The sequence below is a fragment of the Hakea prostrata genome, chromosome 9, assembly GCF_041222555.1.
Source record: "Hakea prostrata isolate BN-2017 chromosome 9, UWA_Hpros_2, whole genome shotgun sequence".
NCBI lineage: Eukaryota > Viridiplantae > Streptophyta > Magnoliopsida > Proteales > Proteaceae > Hakea > Hakea prostrata.
This window is the reverse complement of record NC_142608.1, coordinates 11818071-11842832: the sequence shown is the minus strand read 5'-3', so window position 1 is coordinate 11842832 and position 24762 is coordinate 11818071. Positions and strand designations below refer to the sequence as shown.

The window sequence follows — 24762 nt, the reverse complement described above, 5'->3', positions numbered from 1 at the left end:
ACACAGCAACAGTTAAGAACCAACGCTCCGAGGGGGGAGACACGCCACAAAGGCGGAGACGTATACACCACAAGGCGAAGATAAAACACGCCACAAGGGCGGAAATTTGGTTGTGACGGTGGTAGCACCAGTATTGCAGAGAAGGTTCTGACCTGCTATTCGTCACCTGTAGAGCTCACCGCAGTAGAACTTGTCTTTACTGGAGGCACCAAAGCTCGCTTCAACCTGAGGTTTTTTTTTCTTTTCTTGGGTGGAACCGAAAAAGTAAAAAAAAACAAAGAAATAGAGATGGAGAAGAGAGAAATGGGAGACAGATGGAGAGGAGAAAAACGAAAAGATGGATAGAAAGGTGAGAGTGTAAACAAGAAGAGATGCGATGACAGAAACCGACAGGAAGAAAAACAGATCGAAGCGAAAAGACTTCAGATCTGTTTTTCGAACCAGAGGCAGAGAAGACGAGAGAAAAAATTTCAAGCAGATGAGAGAGATGAAGAACTCAGAAAGATGAGAAGAGGAGGAGAGGATGAAGAACCAGAGGCGGAGAGACTACAGAGGTGAGTCTCTTCGCCTCAAACGTGGCAGGGTTTGGGGTTTCCTCTCAGCGCAATTAGGGTTTCGGCTGCGCGTTGGGGTACAATGCAACCATCATCGAGCACCTTGAAACAAAGTTTATAGTGCAGGGAAACGCTAACTCTGCTTTACATCCTATCTAGGGTAACATCTTGATAATTTAAAGAAAAACTATATTTAAAAAGAATACAAAAGATTGAACTCTACACCCAAAAAAAATGTTGGGCAAATAACAAAAGTAGTAACAAAAGTTTGAACTACTTTTCTCCTCTTTTCTAGGAATTTTTTCGCTCTGCATCTCTAGACCCAAAATTGATTCATGATTCGGTGGCTGGGAGCTCCTCTGATTTTTCATCAGTGGCCAGAAGCTGCTCAGATGTTTCACCCTCAGACTTCATACCTGCCAACTCATCTTCACTAAAGAGGTCTCTTTGAACAGGGACATTTTTTAGGTGCTGGGATGAAATAACATTTGCAATAGCTTTCATAGCTGCTGATGCACGATCTCCATGGACTTCTTCATCTTTGTCTACTCCAGAAACAGTGGGCTCGTCTGATGGATCATCCACTTGCTGTGGTGGGCGAACAAAAAAGGGTATCCGGCCTCTCTGCCAATCATGGAGAACCATCTTTGCGGCAGTCATCAAGTCAGGCTCACCGCCCTGTACAAAACCCATCCAGGCCATCACTCAAATCAGTCGTCCAGACAAATCCATGAAAGGAACATTATTTAATTCATACAAGCTAAGGAATTTAAGAAAGTATTCTGGTGTGGAGATATTCGATCAACACTCCCTAATAAATCTATCCAGCACAACCAGATACAACAATCCACCCAATAAATCAGTTAATTCCAAGCAGGAAAAACATGCACTGAATGGTTAAATCTCCCCCCCCCCCCCCCCCAAGCTGACTTTTTTTTGTACTCCTATAAATACTCATGAATTCCCATCCCAACAGGTACGTAGGGTATGAAAGAACTGTAAAACGCCAGGAATGAATCCTTCACAATTAGGTTCAAAAAATTCAAAAGATGGAAGGGTGAAGTAACATGTACATGGTTCAACATACGCATTCAAACAGTTCAAAAGCTTAAAACACTTGCTTTGTTGGGTATTTTGATAGACAGATGCTACAAAATTTGACAACTCTAAGTTCTTTAGGATCACCACTCAATTACTTTTGGGGGGGGGGGGGGGGGGGGGGGGGGGGAATCCCCAATTTGAGAAACCACTTTATAACTACATTAGATGATCCAACTATATCAATTTTAGATTCTGCACGCGTTTGTCCATTTTCAAAAAACTAGTTCAGAATCCCAGGTAAATACAAATTTATCTGAATGGGAAGAACCAGTAAAGACAGTATAAGCATTCATACAAGTTTTAATGGGCATTCTTCCAACCTCCAAAAAACTATCCAATGGAAAAGTTGTTACACGCTCATCCTACAAGAGAGAGAGAGAGAGAGAGAGAGAGAGAGACAAGAAGGAAGTTTGAATACAATAAGTTATCGAGGAAAAAAATACCTTCAACAGCTTGCCTGACATTCTGCATAGCTGAACTAGAAAGTCATTCTCATCAACCCTGAGAAGATGTTAGAATGTATAAGTTAGTCAAGATAAATTTGATGCAACACAGCCAATGATACTGAATTCATAAAGAGGAAACCAATTCAGTATGAAACTATCCCTTCTCATTGCTTTAGGAGGGGAAGGGGGAAATAGAAGTTGAATCGTATTAAGATTTTATGGTACAATATATTGTTGATCAGATGTTAACGTTTGTCTCTTCTCTCTACCTTCCCAGATAGAACTACACTCAACAGAATTTTAGCTTCTTAGGGTTCAAACATTTGAATCACAGAGAGAGAGATAATAGAAGGAAAAATTCATGTGATGTCTAAGGTCTATACATTTGATCGTATATGCAAATAGAAATATTCGTCTTGATTTACCAATCTCATATATTTAAAAGTTCATCCTTTTATATAAGGAGAAGAATCAAGACAGGAAGACATGGGAAAAGTGGACCTCAAACCAGAGAAACCGGTGGGAGATCAATTGCAAAACACGATGAGAATGAACAAATTAAATAACTGGACTCTTTATTGCTTTTGTTCACTTTCCCCCTGCCTACATGTGAAAGAAGAAACATAACAAGGTAAGAAGAAGAAGAAGAAAAGGATATAGAGGAAAGGGGTATGGGTGTAGTAGAACTCAGACCTGGGCCTCTCACTCATAACCATCTCAACTGTTCGAAGAAGCCTTTCTTGGACCAAACACTTGCAAGGAATATAGAGTCTTGAATTTGATTACAACTGATGAGGCCTACTTATAGCTTAGGCTATGGTTGACAAAATAGAAAGTCTCAACGATAAAAACCTCTAAATAGAATTTTAGAGGCTAGAACAGAAATATCTAGACATTTTAAAGAGAGAGAGAGAGAACACTATTTATAAGATACCTAATTTAAATAAGATATACTTTCTAAACTGAAAATAGAGACTAGACTAGGATAGAATCTTTCTCTACCAGAAGGTACCACAAATATTCTAGAAAGCATTCCCAGACCAGGCAAATCTGGGCTATGACATTGAAAAGCACCATTATCACAGTTTTGGTCTCTTCATGATATCTAGATGTACACCAAGACGAATGGCTGCTTTTCTTATAATGAATCTATTCCAAAGCAACGACCAGCTAGAAATCCGTTGCATGGGTAGCACATCCATTTTCTGCTGGACAAGGAATATGCGGTTGGAAATGGCTGAAAAGGAATCAAGAATCAGAGCCAAATCAGATAAGGATTAACTTGGTCCACAGATAGTCTAAATGCCATATCACCTACTGTCAGATCGGCTACTCTTGCCTTCCCTCTGAATAGTGGGACTGCAAGGAAGTATATCAATAAGGAACTGGGAACCCGAAATCATATCTAGGCCGAAAAACCTGTAAACTGATCCAAGCCAAAGTTAAAGTGGTGGTTCGAGTCCTGGATCTAAAATGTCATTTATAGTTCAGTTTGGATTGGATCCGAAGCCTATGATCTGCCAGTTCTAGCAAAAAAGAATCAAACACCCATTTTACAACATAAAGTTAAAAAACACTAGCAGTTTACTAATTGATTAGTTATAGGATTATTTAAACTGTAATACCATTCAGTAACAGCTAACGTTCAGTGGCTTGGTGCCCCTTGGTCCCTTAAAAATTAATAAATAGTAGCTGGATGTAATAATCAGAAAAGAACTCAACACAATCACCAAATTAAAATTGGATATAGAAGTTGGATGTAGTAACCAAATCCGTTAACCAGATTGTAACCAAATCTAAACTGAATTAACCAGGATAGCTCAGAGATTAATTCCAGAACCAATCCACAACTTAGTCTGGAGCTGGGTCACACTTCCACTGTTTGGAGCTGAATCAAACCTGAACAGAATACCTGGTTTCCGAACCATTTGCACACTCAACTGCCACTCAATTCTATCATACATGGGAAAAATCCTTCAAGAGTCAACAGCTCACAGGAAATCTTCAAGCAGCCACCAATATATTTACCATGTGGACGTCTGAGTTGACAACTCTGCGCATTATATATCCAGTTTGTTGCACCATTCAATGCCAATGAGAGAACCCTTTAGGACATCAACATGGATGGGTTTCTAGATTTGAGCAGGGGGATAATTTCACACATACCTGTTCTTTGGTGCTTGAACCACATCACCATACAGCATTTTTTCCCTTCTATCAAATGCTCACCCATGTAACTGGCATGATCTACAAATTTTCCATTTTTTACTTCCTGTTATTCGGTCGACTACTATGCACCTTCTCACAGTCCTAAGTTTTCCAAAACTTGTCTCCGGCCACCTGAAATATTTTAATTGGATAAGAAGAGCAAGCCATGGGCCTTGGGGTTTACCTGTCCACCACAACTACTTTTGGCAGAAACTTACGTTCCATTTACTAACAGTTGTCTTGCAACCAAGGTTGGATACAACAATATTCTAACCTAACTTTTCTCCCTGTTACTTTATTCCAAAAGGTTATTAATGCAGAAGTAATACTGGCATTTCCAAATTAACAATGACAGCTTGTGAAAATGAGCTGGCGTTCTTTGCAATAAGTCAGTCCTCCTATATCTGAAAGCGAAAGCTAAAGCATCAGATCAGCGAAGTCTAGCCCTACAACTACAGCTAGCTTCTATTCCAGCCTCTCAACTTAAAAGTCTTCGTAGTCCAACCCAAAAGGAGAGCTAACCTTGGTAAAATCTGACCAGGAAGTATGAAGCTATTGGTCTTGACTAGTAGTTAACATCTCCCTACCTCATAGTTTTGAACTGATCCTTGCTGCCTAACTGCCTTCACAGAGCAAGCTGTCAGCTCCGACTAACAAGTACTCTTTAACTAATACAATGATAACTAACTTTCAATTTATTTTGAACACCCTATCTATCCATGAATAAAGAAGCTTTTGGCAATACAAAGAGCAAAAATAGTAAGGTTACAACTTCTTATTCCATCTATATGTACTGCTTGGTCTTGTAGCAAGTGTATTACACAGTACACACTGACTTATTGATGGCAATTGCATCGGCTTCCAAATAGTGTCATTAGATCTTTCTGTATTAAAAACCGTTTAATACAATTTAGTAATATCTAGTTTAATAAAATACCCATGCCATCTGTCATCAGTTCAATCTTAAACATTCAGTTTTCCTTTTCAGTTTTATTTTACTGAATTTCACCTTTTCAGTCTATAGCCTAAGCACGACCCTTTAAAGGTATATCACTTCTTCCCCTCCCCCACCCACCCCCCACCCCCCCAAAAAAAAAAAATGCTCACCAACTTGAACACTTAGTGCCAATCACCCCTTAATGTTGAAGTTCCAAAGCTGATGGAAAAAGTTCAGTCAAGCCCTTTATCCTTTAGTATACCAAGCTGTCCCAATCTAGCACCCATACACCCAAGTGGGCTGCATCAAACACAAACATAGCACCACACTTCCACAGTCATCGCCCTCAATGACTCACTCTAGGCAGCTCAGACTCTGGTGTAGCTCTCTCCAAGTGGCTGCACTCTACACATTTTTAGGGGGCATCAGGTAGCCCTTTCTTGGCAGCTTTCACTCAACTCCAAGTAGTCCTTTCCAAGATTTGAACCCTTGATATGGTTCCAACTCTGATACTAATTTGTTAGGAACCCTCTAATCTGCAATAGTAATAACTGAAGACAAATACAAGAACTAATACAAAGGAAAAATGGTGTCGGTCACCCCCCACAGCCGAAGCTACCCTTCAGTCTAAGGTTGCCCAAAACTCTCACCAAACCACCACACTCCTCACAACTTCCCCTTTTTCATCCCCCACCAACAGCAGTTGGTAAGGTATCCCCCTCTCTTTCCTCCACATTTTTCTTTTCCTACTCCCCGGGTCCTACCAAATACCCTAATCAAACCCAAGTAACCAGGATACTACTTCCCTTATTCAGATGCCCACCAACCAATCTCTGCCGATAAGAAACCAAGGGTTGTGCAGTCACTTAGTCAACCCTCTGGTGTCCCTACTTTGAACATGCCGCAAATTCCAGAGCTCGAAACTTATTTCCTCTTAGTCTTGTCAGGACAATCTCCTCCCTGTAAAAAGCTCGCTTTCCAGGGCTTGAAGTCTCCATATCAATTGGTTCTTTTAATATCATTTTTGGTATTACAATTATGTCCAAGCCATACCATGCTCATAGATTCACAGCAGAAAACCAAATTAATAAGAACTGGTGTAAATCCAGTTTGACACTAGAATACAGAAAATGGTATGAAACAACATCTGCAAAACTGATGGTTAAGTAGTACCTTTTAAAATAAATAAGCTCATATAAGGCATTTTATAAGTTATTTAGAATCATAAACAGAACATCAGTCTTGAGTAATTATTATCTAAAAGATTTTCAAGGAAAAAAAAAGGAGAAAAGAAATTTAAAGTATCAATCGCGCAAGAAATGGTCATGAAGCAATCATACATGGGAAGGAAAAACCAAATAAGGCCGGAGATACATTACCAGTCTTTTATTTTATAAGCTCTTTCTATGTGTTCCTTCTTCACACGTTTCAAGACTTCCCCTATATGTTCAGCAGCATCTTGCAAGTTTGCTACACGTACCTGTACAAGGCAGATTCTCATCAACAAGAAACCATTATATGTAGCTTTGCATCAAAACTAACAGTAAAAGATCCATTTGCGAACACTTCATGTCTTTCTTTCTTTCCTTCTATCCTTCTTCTTTTTTTTTCTTTGGGCGGGGGGGGGGGGGGGGAGGGAAGAGTCACTTCAGTCTATTAGATGTAGCTGGCTTTTCCACAACCAAGGAGAAATATCAAAAAATGAAGGTTCAAGAATGGTAAATTTAATGCATTAGTAATCTCAACCATACTCCAAATGCAAGTGACAGACACATACCACACCCTTAAGTACAATATCAGTTTCAGAATCGCTGTTATGGTAGACAACTCCAGGGCAATCAATCAAGAAGATCCTCTTAGTCAGTGTTATGTACTGCCAAACTTTGGTCTCTCCAGGAATAGGAGCAACCTTGCAAACCTTGAAGGGCAGAAAGGAAAAGGAAATAAACATTTTAGTTATACTGGACAACCATCACCATCTCAAGTGAAACACACAATACAACAACATATTAAGTACAGAAAATTATCCCTCACGGATGCTAACTATTGATAATCCGTGGTCAGTTCCATGGTTGGCGGCAAGGCAACCAAAGCAGTTGGGCTCCAGCTAGGCAATTAGGCGACTAAAGCGACTGGGTCAAGTTTTCAACACAACTACTTTTAAACTAATAAATTTCTATGTAAGCTAAACAAACATTCAAGAATCATATCCCCCCCCCCCCCCCAAAAAAAAAAAAGGGGGGGGGGCAGCCAAGAATCATAATTATGAAGGATTAACCAAAAAAGAACACAAACATAAGTTCATCTCGTCAAGCATCATAACATATGACTATGAACTATATCAAATTATAAGTATGAAAAATGAAAGTATTAATGTTACACTTTTACCTACCTCTATGATAGTGTGATGCTAAATGAGTGCCTTGTCCATCTAATGATTTATTGATTCCTGACTCCAAAATGACTAACTATTAAATTTGTATATGGCTTTGTAGAATAAAATTTGATTGAAAAAAAAAATCAAGAAAAATATATTATTATGTACAAAATGTAAAAAAAGTGACCACTTTGGTGTCTATACGGCAATAAGGCTACAAGGCGACAAACGGTAGCAATCAGGCGAAAAAGCAGCTGAAAAACTGTATCTCAACACAGCAGTGGCAAATAAGGCGGTTGAAAAACTGCCTTGCCGCCTAGGCGGACACTTTGAAAACCATGGTCAGTTCAAACTATATATTTAGAGGAAAGCATGCAGCATTCTATTTTATAAATGATGGCGACAAAGTAGTACACAACCAAGTTGAGCTTCATTTTCATGGAATAAACCTGGGGGAACAATGGGTTTACTTGGTAATCAGCCTCCCATTTGAAGGTGATTCTCGAATATAATTCTTTTAATTAACCTAACAATGTTTTAGGGGTGATTTGACCACTTAAGTCACATGACTAATTAGAGTCGGTTGGGCAGCTAATTGGTTAGCTAGTTAGGAATGTTTTTGCCAATAAAATTGGACTCAGAAGTTAGTTTGGGACACCTAGTAAGTCAGCTTATAACTAGGAAGTCGCTAGTTTTCCTTGTAACATTTGAGTTTTTGTGCTACAAGTCGGGATTTTTAATTTTCAGATCTTGTTTTTGGAACACATGATCCAAGTTCTGCTGGGTGACAGTGTTCAACAAAGATCTGCTACTCAAATAGGCTTGAGAAGCTGCTACATAGAAAGGTGACTTAATCTGAGACACCTATTGCATTCCTCTTTCTAGTTTCGCTTTTGGAAACTCTAGTTTGATAAAACCTACCTGCAGTCTATCTACCATTAGAACCCATGAACATCAACAGACAGCCTCGTACATAATCCCCCACATTCATTTCCCTTTGATGCCCAAGAAAACCATTAAAACCGAACCACATCAAACCATAACTAACGCCAACAATCCAGAACCTGGAACTTCCATTCCCTTTAAGAGTTTGCTTGTTAGATGGAGAAAAAAGAGAGGCCATGTAAGGATGGGACAGAATGAGGAAGGCAGTAAAAATAAGAAGTGAAATTGAGAATCCACAATCAAAAAATGAGCTTAAGTTTTGGGTGGATTCTTTTAAGGCATAAGGCTAAGAAAAGTCCTTAACATGCCAAAGGACAAAGCTCTTCCATTTAAGGAAGCTTGTCTCTTCATTCTACTGTTCCACTCAACCAAACAAACTCACATTTTGGTACTTCAGGGGAGAAAATACACTTATCCCACCCTTTGTAACTTTTCTACCCTTCTCCATCAAAAAAGCACTCTCTTAGGTTCTAACCATCAGAATCCAATGCACTTTTAGAGACCATCTCCTTGACGTAGAAGAAGGGATATGATGGTTAAATGTGTGGGTCCCCATGTCAAGTAGGGTGAGGGAACAGAAAAGTAAAGGAAGGAAAAGTGGAATATGCGAGCTCCACAACTAAAAAGTAAGTTGACTAATCTGTTTTCCACGAACCCCACCCAAAATGGTGTAACTTTTTTAAAGCATGGGATGGGAAAAGGGGATACAACCTTAGTAGCCAAGCTCCTTAATTTAAGGAAAGCTTGTTTACTCATTCTCGCGCCCACCCACCCAAACTCAATGTTTAGAACTTTATGGGAAATAGTACACTTTTTCAACCCCTTTTTGTCTCCCCCCCCCCCCCCCCCACTTTATTCCATCAAACAAACACTCTCTTAAGGAAAACTTCCCCCGGACCAGAAACATAGACACCAAGCCCTTTGACCAACCCCACCACATTTTCTCAACTAGCCTACTTTTTTACATGGTTTATTTGGAGTAAAACAAGGTGGAGAAAAGTAGGCAGGAGAGGTGTACTATTTCCCATAAAACACCAATAGAGAGTGAGTATTATTGAGTAGGGTGGGAGAACGACAAGACAAGCTTGCTTTAATTAAGGACCTTACATGGTAAGGTGGCGATCACTTTTTCCCACCCCATGCCTTAGAAAAGACCACTATTTTGAATCGGACTTTGTACCAAAGGCAAGGCAAATTTACCTTTTCTACTGTGAAGCCCATAAATCAATTTTGCCCTTATTTTCCCTTCCCTTTTCTGTCCCCTCACCCCACTTCACATAGGTCTTACACATTTAACTATCCACCTGCAATTTCTCCATCAAAAGAACAATCTCTTAAGGTTTCCTAACCAGCCATCATAATTCTCTGTAATCAAGATAGAACCCTTCCCCCCGCGCTTGCACATGATTTCCCAAAGCCTCAACCTCATCAGACCATTATGGACCCTTCAAACCCACCCTCTTTTTGATACTTGAATACCCTAACCTCTGCTGGTTCTGCTTAAGATCTTGGAAGAACTAGCACTTTGATAGTCCTCACCAACCAAGGCCACATCAAAATGTTTACATTTGATAAGATTCTCTAGAAGTATTTCCTATATTTCTTGTTCATCAAGAGCAGATTATGAGTAGAACAGCGCTTGGCACGCCAATCTACTTTTTTGGGGCTCATAGAGAGTTCTTCAGCTTCAAAAAGTGCTCGGTAATCATTTCTGACAGAGCAAACTTTTGGTTTTGACATTTGTGATAACCACAAAATCACAAAAAACAGACACACACACCCATGAATCAAGTACAGATGCTTCTTTAGGTCGCATATGGTTCCGCCATTCCACGAAAACTGACTCTGTGGAATCATGATCCTAAAGCATACTAGATATTGAAGTTCTATTCTGAGCACCCTTATACGACCGCTTGATGTGATTTGATTTAAGAACTTATATATGCTAGATTTACTTCTTAGATTTCTTTTTTTTTGGGTACAAAGGGGCTTTATTAAGCCCGGGATGGGGATATTAATATGCCTCAGCAAGAGTCGAACACTCGAACCCACGACCTCTTCACTAAGAGGTGTTGGTTTCAACCACTAGAACAGCTCTCAGTTGGATCTACTAAGTAAATCAGTCTCCAGTAGATAGTTAACGCACCTTAAAATTCAACTTATGATCAGTGGCACTGAGCAGATGTCTCGTAGTCTCACAAGAATGACCCACACAGCCTTCTATAACCTGGTTTATTTGCAAAGCACACACTCAATTTGTGAAGGACACAAGGAAGAAGATGATCTCAAATTCTTAAGTTTGAAAAGGATACAAGGAAGAAGGCAGTGTCGAATTTTGGTCAGGATTTTGCTGGATAGACTGATTCTGTGGAATCACAACCTTATATTATACTACCATGGGTTTATTTTGGTGATTCCATTTGGAAAGCACCTATTGAAGTGGTTTCCACGGAATGAATGGATATTGACTAAAAAGGATGATCCCGTGTTATCGACTTGATTCTACATTACCCTAGAACCAAATGATTTTACTAGGTTAGAATCACGATTCTACAGAGTCAGATTCCACAGAATCGTCGAACGAAACGCGACCTAAACCTCTGTACTCGTCGATCTTGTCAGATGAATGGGTTCAAAAGCATATTTATAAATTAAAAATCTCCTATTTATTGTCTAACACTGAATAAAATAAAATCTAACTCTTGAATATCCAACTAGTCTAAATCTATTATAGACTCAAACTATTAGAGACAACCTGTTTGATGGGATACACTAGGGTGGTAAAATAATACTCCTAAAAGTGACTCTGATTAGTTAAGCAGAGAGGAAGATTAAGGAGACAAGCTCACATAAATTGAGGAGCTTGTCTTCTAAGGTTAGCGGGCAATGACTTTTCCCACCCAATGCCTAAAAAGGATCCATGTAAGATGGTGGGACTTCATGGAAAAGGAAAAGCGACCCTTTTTTTTGGTCATCAACAGGTCACAAGGACTAGGGCTCCATAGGGCCAGGGGATGGGAAGGAATGGAGGTTCAAACCCAAGGCCTCCTTGGTCTTACTGTGCCAAAGGCATATCCACAATTTTTTTTTATTTGGGGCACACAGGCCCAGGGTTTGGGGAGCGGCGGCAGAGGACATAACCCCTTCATTCATCCTTAACCTCATAGAGGTGGGTGAAGAAATACCCCCCCCCACACACACACACACACACGATCTTCTTCACTTCTTCCAAACAAAACACATAGCCTCCGACCACCACTAATTCCAAGCCCCCCACTGCTACCACCCATTAAGCAGTGTTTAGACGGTTTACCACAACTACTCACATACCCAGCCTGCCCCAAATAAACCCAAGAAAGAAAGACAGTCGACAATTCCATGAAGAAACCTATAAAAGAAGCTACCAAGATGGGGAATAGATCAAAGATCTAAAATCTCCTCCCCTAGAAGTTCATTCCCTTATTTCCAAACTAGTAGGCCTCATGTCACCTCTGCTTTAACTAAAATACCTCAAATAATTCTCCCACTTTTCCCATGTGAAAGCATCAAATAAGAGATGAAAACTATTAGGTCAAAATCAAGATGGTAGGGAAGCCCCATAAAATGGGAAAATTAAGAACTTCCAGAAATGTCATACCATGGATTAAGGGTATTATTGAAGTTACCAGAACCAAAACCAAAGCCAGAGCCAGAGCCAAAACCAGAAGGGTATTTATGCAGCTTATGAGCTTCAAGTGGTTTGATAACTTTGATCCCCCAAAAATATATATATGGCGTTGAGTTTCTCGACCCTTTGCCTTAGGATTAGTCAGTTCTATTTCTCGATGGGGGCAGGGAAGGGGTATAACTCAGCGGTAGAGTGTCACCTTGACGTGGTGGAAGTCATCAGTTCGGGCCTAATTATCCCTAAACCCAATGTAAGTTTTTTCTATTTTCACTTGCTCCCCCGCCGTGATCGACTGAGAATGGATAAGAGGCTCGTGGGATTGACATGGGGGGGGCAGGGATGGCTATATTTCTGGGAGCGTATGTATGCAGCTTATGAGCTTCAAGTGATTTGATACCTTTGATCCCCCAATATATATATATATATATATATATATATATATATATATAAAGAAAAGGAACTTCAAGTGGTGGATATGGGGTTCAGGCATAGGATGGGCAGGTGTGGTGTTGAAGTTCAAGGCAAGGTGGAGCTTCTTCTCTTCTTTTTTTCTTTTTTTGGGGTTGGGGTTGGGGGGGGGGGGGGGGAAGCAGCTTGTGTTTTGCTTCGGAAGAAGGTAGAAGATGAGTAAAGGGGGTACTTCATTAAGGATGATAGCATTTTGGGGTTTAAGTGAAATGATAATGGTGATGTCATCAATTAACGGTTCCTTTCATGGAATGAGTATAGTAGTCATATTGTATGAATAGTGCAGGAGGTATCTGTCGCTATCAAACTAAGGCGGCGGAGGTTGGCATTAAGTCACCTAAACAGATGAGAGGTATGTCGCCCTAAGTTAATAAATATTCTGCAATATCCTACCAAATCCGAATGCCAGTCCATACCTCCATTCTTAGTCAGAACCCTCAAACAGGTTCAGTGCCTTCAGCCTAGTCCCAAGAGCTGCTCCTGCATTACTGATAGTCAAGGTAAACAATATGCCCCGAGAATCAAGGAGCACTTTGCCACTTATGCATTTTGCCTCAACAACAATTGACATTATGCAAATAAACATTTTATTCAGAGGATTCACAGTTAAATGAAGCCTAACCATACAGTAATGCAACAGAATAAGAAATGAACAGAATCCAATACTCAGTGCCACTGCCATCTGATGACTAAAGCATTGCAATATTCCAAAGACAACCATAGATTTCAGCCAAATGAAACTAACAATATCATATGAAACAATATATCCAGAATGAGGAAGCATCATTACATTCTTTGTACGCAAAGTGTTGATCACTGATGATTTCCCAACATTTGGATAGCCAACAAACCCCACAGATATTGCTTGCTTGTCCTTTTTTAAACGCGCAAATTGCCTCAATACAGATAGAAGAGAGCCCTGTCAAAGAACAAAAATAAATGAATCAAGAAGTTGCAGAAGTAGATCATCAGATTAAATGTTACACAATAAGAAACTAGGAGGAGGTCGAACAGCAAAGAAAATTGAGAGACACAGTAAGAGTTACCTTGCCAAAGGATTTATTGATGCTTGCATGGAAGGCTAAAGTAGGATATTCCTTGGATAAAACCCTTAGCCATCCTTTTGTAGACCATGCCGGAACCAAATCACACTGATAAGAAAACAGTGGAAATCTTTAACTGCATTGTAAGGAACCAACATAGAAGAAAATAACAGCTAAGTACATTAGCTCCAACAGGAATAGAACAACAACCTTGTTTAGCAAAAGAACCATGTTCTTATGCTTGCAATGCTCTTTCAAGTGTTTTTCTAGATGATAGCATCTTGTACCTTGTGGATCCCTAGCATCCAGCACCTGTAGCAGAATAAAATAAATGGAGGTTGGATGGAATAGGAAAAGAAAACAATAAAGCCATAATAGATTGTAACACACACTACAGGATATCGATTATGTTCCCTTCTAAAAATAGAGAATTGTTGAAAGAATTGAAGAATTCCTGACTTGTGTCTAAAGGACTCAGCAGGAGCTTTATTTATACCAAATAGAAAACAAACCAAATCTTCCCAATGTGGGAATCTTGCAAGAAAAATGAAATCCTAGCAAATCTAATCCCATAAAGAAATAACAGAAAAGGAAAGAACTGACTAAATCTAACCAAATTAGCCAGGTCTTTCAACACTGCTCCTCAAGATGGAACCATAGATATTCACCATGCCCAACTTGCCAATGATGCTACTAAACACCTTGGCACTGAAGCTCTTTGTAAGCACATCAGCTCGCTGTTTATCTGAAAGTAACAAAAGTGATACGAATCAACCTAGCCTCAATCTTCTCTTTGATGGAATGGAATGTCAATCTCCACATGTTTGCTCCAGTCATGTTGTACTGCATTGTAAGCTATGTTGATTGCTGACTTACTATCTGAGTACTATTGTATAGGAGCCTCTGAATCTGACCCAAATTCCTGAAGCAACCCTCTTAGTCATAGTACCTCACAAATGCCCTAAGCAATCGCCCTAAACTCGACCTCGACAATGGACCTCACAAAAACAGCTTGTTATTGCTTCTCCAAGTAACCAAGTTACCACCCACATATACACAATATCCAGAGGTCGACCTCCTATCATCTGGACATCTTGCCCATACTGCATCTGTATATCCCCCAATCTTCAAGTGTCCATGAGCTGAAATCATGATTCCTTTTCCTGAAGTGGCCTTTGAGTGCCTCGAGATACGATCCACTACGTCCAAATGAGAAGAATAGGGAATATACATTTACTGGCTAACAAGACTGAATGCAAATGTGATGTCTAGCCTGGCAAGAGAGAGTTATATCAACTTTGGTGCCTTCTCTTGCAACTGGTTCTCCGTCTTTCGCCTTTAAGTGTTGGTTAGCACAATAGGAGTCTCAGTAGGCTTACAACCTAGCATCCCAATTTCCTCAAGAAGATCCAGTGTATATTTCCTTTGAGATAGAAACACCACCGGCGCAATATGCCAACATTGCCAACTCCAGCCGTAGGAAATATTTGAGCTTTCCCATATCTTTGATCCCAAATTCAGTTCCCAAAAAACTCTTCAATGCTGAAACCTCATCATTGCTACTACCTGTGATCACAATATCATCTACATATACTAGAAGTAAAGTAGTGTGGGAACCATCTCTTTTGATGAACAAAACATGGTCTGCATTGTTTAGATTATAGCCATTAGAATCATGGCCTTATACAACCTCCTGAACCATGCACATGGAGATTGCTTCAGCCCATATAGTGACCTCTTCAACTTGCACACTTTCCCATGAGTCTTTGAAGTAAAATACCCAGGTGGCACATCTATGTACACCTCCTCTTGGAGTTCTCCATGTAGAAAAACATTCTTTACATCTAACTGTTGTAGACTCCACCCTTAATTCACTGCACACAATAGAATAGTCCAAACTGTGTTCATTATGGCAACACGGGCAAATGTCTCCTTAAGAATAGTCCAAAGTATATTCATCATGGCACAAGGGCAAATGTCTCCTGAAAGTCAATGTCATAAGTCTGAGTGAAGCCTTGGCCACCAATCTTGCCTTATACATCTCAACAATCCACTTTCCTGCTAGCAAAGTCACCAATCCCCCCATTTTGTCTTTCTCCAGAGCTCACATTTGCTCATCCATGGCTTCCTTCCAAATTGGGTGAGATAATGCTTCATGCCAAGTGTTGAGAATAGCAGTAGAGGATAAAGAGAAAATGGAACTTTGTAATTCCGGGGATAGGTACTAAAATGACTTATAACTAGAAATAGGATGTTTGGTGCAAGTCCCCAGCTGCTTTGTCAATGCAATTGATAAGTCCAAAGTAGGATAAAAAGGGGGGTTAAAAACAGACTTAACTGGAGGAACAGATTCTTCAAGAGTAGGAACCAAACCTTCCAACTGGCTTGGATTAGAAGGGATCACACGCTGCTTTCTTTGATAGGACTTCAGAGGTCTAAGCTCCCCCTACACATCATCCACTAGTTGTTCTTATCCAATCACTCCATCTTCCGAAGGAGGATCAACTGCAGGAATCTCCGAAGAAATATCGAAAGGAGGAATCAACACCAGAATGTCTTCACTAAGACCCTCCCCCTGAAGAGGTATAAGGGAAAAAAGGAACTTGTTCCCTAGAACACAACATCCACAGAGACAAAGAAACGACGAGAACCAGGATGAAGAAGGCTAGAGAAGTTCCATTAAGACGGCCAGTAAGACCAGGAGCACCAACCACAAGTGAAACAAAGCGAGACTAGCAAAGATAATTAGTCCCATTAAATTTAACAATGGTCATTTGAAAACGAGAAGAATCTCGATCCCAAGAAGCTGAAGAAACGGGAGGATCCTCCATGTTAGATGCACTACAAGAGGTAGAGGAGACTCTATCGGCCATCGCAGGAACAAAAGAAAGATCAAGGACTAAGGGAAGAAATTTTTAGTAAGAAAAAAAGAAATACTCACTGCCAAAAAACAAGTCAAAAAATTTAGAATTTTTTGTTCCTTTTTCTAATTATTTAAAGCACAGGAGACATGGGCTGGTTGGTTGGGTTTGATGTTGGGTTCGATGGGCTATGGCTCTAGTTGGGTTGGACTTGATGGGTTTTTTTTGTCTTGGTTGGTTCTTTTTCTAGTTCGATGGGTGTGATGGGTGTGATGGGTGTGATGGGTTTGAATGGGTCAATGGGCTTAATGCAGTCGATTCAAAAGAGGAACAGGATTTGTGGTCGATTCAAAACAAGTTATGGAAGAAGAAGATAGCAAAGGAATAGGGGTTTGATGGTTGCAATGGAAGAAAAATTGAAAGAAAAAAAGTTCGATGACGAAGGAAGAAACAAGGATTCTGCAAGTGATGGAAGAAGAAGAAACAAGGAGGCGATGGCGATGGATTTGCAGGTTGATATGGTAAAAGAAGCAAGTTCCTACAACTGTGAGGGTAGGTTTTCTCTCCTTTTTTCTCTGCGATTGCAACAACGCAGGTTCAGGTTTCTTCTCTCTATTTTTCCCCCCCTCCTTTGCGATGGTAGGTCTAGGTAGTTCTGTAGGTCATGGTGATGTTTTTCGGAGAGAAAAAAGGGGCGGAAGAGTGAAAGGGGCTCTTGCGATAGAAACAGCAGAGGTGGTGATGGGTGGTGCTCAGCGATGGATCAGAGCTGGCTCTGATACCATGTTGAAAGAATTGAAGAATTCCTGACTTGTGTCTGAAAGACATAGCAAGAGCTTTATTTATACTGAAAACTTACCAAATATAAAACAAACCAAATCTTCCTAGTGGGAGAATCTTACACAAAAAATAAAATCCTAGCAAATTTACTCCCAATAAGGAAATAACAGAAAAGGAAAGAACTAACAAAATCTAACCAAACTACCCAAGTCTTTCAACAAGAATAAAGAAACTTATCAAAACGGAGAAGTGGAATCCTGAAATAGAAGTCTTGGCCTAGACGAAGGCTATTGATTATGCGATTTTTTTGAAACAAAAAGGGGCTCATTTAATCAAAAGAGAGAAGTGGAATTGCGAAATGAAGGGCTTAACCAAGATAAAGTGAAACTTAAAGAAGCAATGCCTTGACTGCATTGAACTGTTTCTGATGCAGATCTTGCACTGAACCAAACTACCGTTTGAAACTTAACCTAGCTCTCCCATATAAGGTTAATAGGCATAGTTTAACCTAGCTCTCCCATATAAGGTTAATAGGCATAGTTACATTGAAGAGAATCCTCTAACTTCAAACACCATTGACCGCATATCACAAAACCCTCCCTATAAGTCCTAACAGAACCTAACAAACCTACCTATCTTCTCCCATAAGTTGGTTTTGACAGATCTTGGAAAAACTGCGCCTAGTTGATCATCTATCAACCTTGGACTACCTCAGTTCTCCACTCCCTCCGACCTCCCCCCTTTTTCCCTTTTACGGATGTTCCATTGCAAACTTGCATTGGCAGGACAATCTATTGCAATCAATTGAACAAAAGTTTTTATGATCCTAACCGCCTAGCTTTCACCCTTTTCCCTGAAGAAGATATAGTGTTTTCTTATACTGATCCAGTCCAGATTCTCATTCTGTTGCTAGTATCGTCTACTTCCCTTGAACATACAAGTACAATAGATGTTTGTCCGATGCTAGAGTGGCCAGTGCAAGAACTTACAAACTAATATCTGATATTGGCATTGTCATGGCTCATGGTGTATATTGCATGGTTTATATTTCTCTTACAAGAACTCATAATTCAGGAAGCAAATATGGAGGATGTTCATTATGATGGTGGCAGGTCAATATCTCGATTCAGGTTGCAGATAAAGACAGGACGGCCTATGAGTTAACAGCTGCTATGGATTTTAACAGACAGCTGCTACGGATTTTAACAGACAGGAACATCTGATAGGATTCATGGATTCAAGTAGGCAGTTGAAATTGCAGCCACAAATGCTTAACTGAGTTGAGTTCAATTGACTTTTTATTTCTTTTTTCTTTTTTTTGAGCCAGGTGTTCAATTGACTTATATGGCTCAGTAGAGGCTTCCTTCATCTTGTCAGCACAGTGATTGAGTACAACAGGTGAAATACAAGCCAAAAAACAAATTCTTAGACTACAAACCTGGATCACAACATCTGAGGAGTCGATGACTTTGTAGAGCTCTCCCCATATGCGCTTGCTTTGTCCCTTTTCAAACATCGTATGCCTAACAAGGTCTCTGAATCCATCCCCCTCACATCCCTCTGCAGAAGGGTTGGCTGCAGACTTTTGCTCAAAAGCATCTGTGACGCTCAAAAGCAGAGATAATGATTGCATAATTGTCACAGCGACTCAAACATTACCAATATAGCAATCATGCAATAAGGCCATAACAAAAATTACATTGGTTCTGATACTGAATTTCTACACAGGTACAAACATGCAATAAGTTCCTTTTTTAACAAGTAAACTCCAACGACAGTTGACCTCATGGAACTCTTAATATGAACTGTTGGTTTACCCCTTGGGGTTGGCATGCAGTAAGTTATATCTCCATGTTAATTCTCTGAACTTTCAAACTAAATCATGGAAAGTTATAAGTTCAATGCACTGAAAGTCGATCAATTTAACAATGCCAATAATGAAAATGAGAAGAGAAAAAAAGTTGTTACCCTGAGACCCATCTGCTTTCTTAAGCAAAGATTCGTAATCAGAAACCATTAGCCTTGGGCGCTTCCTCTTCTTCTTAGGTCCAAAAGCATCCTTAAAAGGTTCGTTGTCCAGAAGATGAGCCATAGATTGCTAGATTGACAAGAAAAACTTGAGTCAGTAGAAAAAAATAGAAGTTAAGATACTGACACAATCAAATTCGTAACATATACATGTTTTTTTTTTTCAAAAATAAAAAATAGAAGTGAAAGTGAACTATTGCAAATTCATTCAGATTTGGATTCTTAGTCTCAGCTTTTCCTGCAACTGCATTGCGCATAGTGAATTTCTGCCAAACAAAATAAATTAAATTTTTTGTATTCATACAAAACAATTTCTGCAGCCGTCAGAGATTATAAGCAGCAAATTATGTTCCGTTCTATCAAAAACATTTGATGCATATAACATGGATAGTATGGCATTAAGTTGTTCTGAAGTATCAGCAAATGTAGTACCCAAGATGGAAATGAAGAAATTGATGGACTTTGCAATTAAAAGGAGACAGCAAAAACAAAAAACACTTCATCACCCTCAAAATAATGCTCCCCCATTAATGCATGAGTAGAGATGGGACATCCATAGGTCCAAGTATACCAAACCACATCAAAAATCATCATATACAGGTACCATATCAAAACAGCAATAACTTCACCATATAATCACCTTGTAACTCATTAAAAAAACCAGATGAGGTAGGGGCAGTCAAGGAACAGAATTAGAAACTAGAACCAATAACACATACACAAACTCATATAAGGAAGGGGAGCCCACAATTCATATCTAGGCCTATAATTGATGTACCAATAGGACAACAATTTACAAATCACTCAAGACCATGGAAGAAAATTCGACCAAAATTGCCAAAATTTCAATCGAAATGTCTATAAAATCACAGATCGAAACGAAATATAGTAGTAAGCACACGAAACGTATTATATCATGTCATATCGGCCGATATTTCAGTCGATACGACACGATAGTTCATGCCGTTTCGTATCGCACCGAAACGACACCTATGTAAGTTATAAAATGTAACTTTTCAACCCACTTATCGACCTATCGTCATTTCGACCAATTTCAAGCGATAACGCCTCTGAGATTTCGACCATATTTTGAACCTTTTTTTTTTCTCTTGATTTCATCCCTCTTTTCACCTAATTTCTATAACTCCATTTCATTCAAACACTAGATTTGCTCCTCCACTTGTGGATTTTCTCAAATCTTGCAAGATGAGTAACCAACTTCCTCATTTTTTTTATTTTTCTTTTGTTTGTGCCTTAAATCTTCTTGGATTGCTTCCAAATTAAAGTATGTTTACTTTAGAGTGTTGATCTATGAATTTGTAGTGTCAAAATTAATTTTTTATTCTTCCTACTATTATTTTATTTTTCTGTTATTAAAATTATTTTGTAAAAATATATATGTGTAGTAGATGTATGAGCTTCAAATAAATGTATATGAGAGTTGAGACACCATATTGTTGTGATGGTGTTGGATCAATTTTTTTCTGTTAATTATTTATTTTTACTGTATTTAATATATATTTAAATAATTAAAAAATATTTAAAGATTAAAAAAACTAATTAATTTATGTTTTAAATTTAAAAATAGGAGAGTATTAGGGCAATTTTTGGAGAATGTTGTGGAGCATTTTAAGATAGTGTGTATTTTATATATTTGAAATTTATTTATACATTAAAAAATTCTTTTATATTTTTTTATATTTAAAAATAAGAGGTTATTATTAGAAGCATGTATGTAATTTTTTGAGCATATTAAATAGCTTTTCAAGATACTTAGTGTGTCTTTCTTGTATTAGGCACTTTCTTTCAAATATGTCAAACATAACTTGGCAACACAGGAGGCCACTAACAGCTGATAAGAGAAAGAGCGAATGTAATTACTGCAAGAAACAAATAGGAGGAGGTGGGGCCACTAGACTGAAGGTGCATCTAGCTGGTGGAAATAGGGATGTAGTAGGGTGCCAAAAGGTGCCCTCAGAAGTCAAGAAGGCAATGGCCTCATATATTAGTGGGGGAAAGCAAAAGAGAAAAGAGAAGATAACACAAAGGGAGGAGTTCGAGGACGCATGCCTAGATGACCTTCCAAATCCCGAGGATTATGGTCTAGATGAGCCAGGAGAGTATGGATGTGACCCTGACCCAAAGGCCGAACAAATCAGGAGGGCAAAGATGATGAGTAGGGAGCAACAGAGGGTTGATGCATGAGGAGGCAACAAAGGTCCCCGGGTTGTGGGTTCTCTAAAGAGCCAGCAGGTACGGGAGGCATAGGCAATTTCCAAATTCCTACGAGGAGGAGTGATAGTGTGAAGCAGGAGGTTCCTATCCTACGGGAACCAACAAGGGGTCGAGCTTCATCAGCACATCCTACAGATCCGGATCTAGAGATTCTTCGCAACAATCCGGCCCTATTTAGGAGGCCTCAAAATCAAAGAAAGTTTAAGCACTTATAGGAAAGTGTGAAAGAAAAAAAAAGTGGGGATAGCTCTCTCCAAATGCACATATTACCATAGTATTCCAGCACATACAGCCCAAGGGCACTACTATAGGGATATAATTGAGGAGATAAGCAAGGCTAAGAGTGGTATACAGGGACTTGGATGTTACATTTTCAATAATTTTTTTAATAAACTAGTAATTCTATAGTGTTTATTATGCTTGAAATAGGTAGTGTGCAAAAATCCAAATCATTTTGAGTCTACAAAGTCCCAAAATTGAAGTTCTAATTTCCAGAAAATAACGGTCCAGTTTCGACCGAAATTACTGCCTTTTGCAAGGTCGCTGTTTCGGTCGATTTTCTTCCTTGCTCGAGACAACTCAGGGCAGACTTAGAATGATGAAAAGTGGCACATGAAAAGGAGGACGTCAAAGAAGCTTAAGTTAGCAGCTCTCAAAAGAGTAAGCCAACTAACATGAAAGAAGGGGCTTATTCAACAGCCTTTGGCAAGCGAACTGCAGTAATCCTAAGAGATTGTACCTTCTGGTGGTCATTTAGCAGGGACAGTGGCAGTGACCTCTCCTTCAAAATGACATTATAATTACTTGACATGCGACTCTGGAGCTCGTCACGGAAAAACTCAAGCTCTTTCTGTCCTACCACTCTGGTATTTCCTGCAAAGTTCAAAAATAAACGGAAGCCAATTAAAATGTTCAAATCTGATAATAAAAGTGCACATCGGCATGAAAGATGCTCCAATAGACAGCTCATTGACAATAATAGTACACTTACCAAACCAACGACGGTCAGGTTGAATCCGGGTAGAAGGTAACTCCTTCGACTGCAAATCGTGCTTCAAAATTTTTCCTTTCCGATCACGCTTTGGCCTGGTGTTGTACATCTTAAGGCGCCGCACCGTTGCAGCACTCCGACTTTCTTTGTTCCCATCACTTCGGTTGGCATCCAGAGAATGCTTTGGCTTCCCGGATACATTAACCTTCTTCTCTTTCTTCTTTACCATTTTCCCTGCCCTGCAACAAGAGCTCCAATGAATCAATATTGACCTTAAGAAGATTAGTGTTTCATCTGCAATACGATGGACCCAGCTAGGCCAGACTAAAGTTGTTAAGCTAAATCCAAAACCCTAATTGCCGCCATCCTGCAAGCGTTCTCGCTACTTACCTCTACTTCGTTTCCAGGAACTGAGGTCGCCGGACTTTGCAGATATCAAGCAAGCAGACTTTCAAGGGTTCAGAGAGAAAGACTAGCAAACGGCTAAGGATCCTTTAAAGGAAAAGACGCTCGCCGAACTCTTGAAATTAGAGTCGCCGACTCGGCAATCGAATGTTTGATCCAACAAATAAAAGTCGGCAATACAAAACTATTTATATTTCTTAACCAATAATTTAAAATCTTCTCTTATTCCATCCCCCAACGAATTTTATTTCTATTTTTCTTTTTCAAACCTTATCATCTCCCAAATTTTTAACAGCCAGCGTAGGAGGAACTACTGAAGTCAATCATTTACTGTCAGTTTTCTATTGAAGTCTATCACATGAAACTATTCAAACTAGATCACCGATCGATTTATAGGGTTTTGTCGTAAACCCTAATTGGTTACTTCCAATTATATAGAACAATAGTTCAAAACACACTCAAAAGTAAGCATTTTTCAATCATAGGGCATTTCTCATTTTTATTGAAACTTTTGTTCTATAAATAATGGAATCTCCAATTATTGCCTCTCTGGGATGTAAAATGTCTCTCTTCTCCTCGCACATCCTAGGCTAATTATGCAATCCGGGTTATACTATTCTTTGGTGAAGTGCTTACATGTGTGGTCTTACTAGTATAATGAAATATCTCATCCTTTGTGATACCATTAAATAATTGGCATTGCTGCATGAAATAGAAAGATGATCAATAATAAGTCATACTTAGGATGACAGTCAAGGAGACAATGAGATGGGAAGACGTGATGGAGAGATGGAGGTGGAGAGTCGGGGGATCAAAGAGACATGAGCTCCTGCTATAGATTTGGAGTCTCGTCACTATTGTTTAATTACTCAAAGATTTTACTTTAAATTCTTAGTATCTCTCTCCTAAGTTATTATTTGTTCCTTCTAGGATCTTTGCAGATTTTACGTTTGCTACCTTTATCAGGCGGCTCCTTGTGGCTGCACAAGGTTCTGTGAAGATCTAGTGGTAATTAGCCTCGAGAGTTCTTAAGATCTTAACATGACTATCTCAAATCTGCTCTTTTATTTTCCATGATTAATCTTTGCTATCTAGTGCATATTTCCAATACATTAATGATGGTTTGAGCAATGTTATTTAAGTTAAAGGAGCCCTTTTTGGTTATGGGCAATTTCAATGAAGTTATCTCGCCTTCATAAAATATAAACAAAAGCCCAAAACAACAAGGGGTTCGGCAATCTGGGTAGGATATCCTAGGGAGACCCATGTCAATCAACCCTAGGAGGAAGGGTCACCTGGACAAGCACAGGTATGCTCGCATGGGGTTACTCATGTTGGTGCATGGACAACAAATTGATACAATTTCTGACAACTTCGTTTTTGGGTTCAACAATTTTCCAAATGATTGGGGCATCCCAAAAACTCCAAAATAATAAACTCTAACTACAATAGTAGATCTAATAACACTCAAAATCGAACGATAATTAAACAAAACAAGATTTAGGTATTTCCAAAATCAATCTATGAAGAAAATCAACATAACAAAGTGATTATAGAATCACTCGTATTGCTATATCAAATTAGGGTTTAGGTTCCCCTAGTTTAATTGATGTTCCCACGACTCCACAAGGTTTTTGCTTTGACAAAATGTCAAAATAGATTAATTCAAATAAAGGAGGAATAACCTTCAATTTCACTGTTAGAACTCGAATCGCT

General features: G+C 39.2%; 1 protein-coding gene across 1 annotated transcript; it reads right to left on the bottom strand.

Moving 5' to 3' along the window:
* Positions 1-321: 321 nt before the first annotated feature.
* LOC149004662 (nuclear/nucleolar GTPase 2-like) lies at positions 322-23186 on the bottom strand. Its single transcript, XM_089167878.1, has 12 exons — positions 23032-23186; positions 22642-22880; positions 22390-22523; positions 19356-19485; positions 18826-18986; positions 13957-14058; positions 13750-13854; positions 13494-13622; positions 7024-7164; positions 6626-6726; positions 2099-2156; positions 322-1232 (listed from the first exon to the last, which is right to left on the bottom strand). The coding sequence occupies exons 2-12, from the start codon at positions 22868-22870 to the stop codon at positions 888-890; spliced, it is 1635 nt and encodes a 544-aa protein (XP_089024004.1). The 5' UTR covers positions 22871-22880; positions 23032-23186; the 3' UTR covers positions 322-887.
* Positions 23187-24762: the final 1576 nt, after the last annotated feature.

Excerpts from the sequence above, each read along its gene's own strand:
- LOC149004662 (XM_089167878.1), bottom strand. The coding sequence starts at position 22,870 with ATGGTAAAGAAGAAAGAGAAGAAGGTTAATGTATCCGGGAAGCCAAAG. Across the intron at positions 13,855-13,956 it reads TGGTTCTTTTGCTAAACAAG|TGTGATTTGGTTCCGGCATG; the intron begins GTTGTTGTTCTA and ends TTTTCTTATCAG. Across the intron at positions 7,165-13,493 it reads ACACTTTGCGTACAAAGAAT|GTTTGCAAGGTTGCTCCTAT; the intron begins GTAATGATGCTT and ends CTGCCCTTCAAG.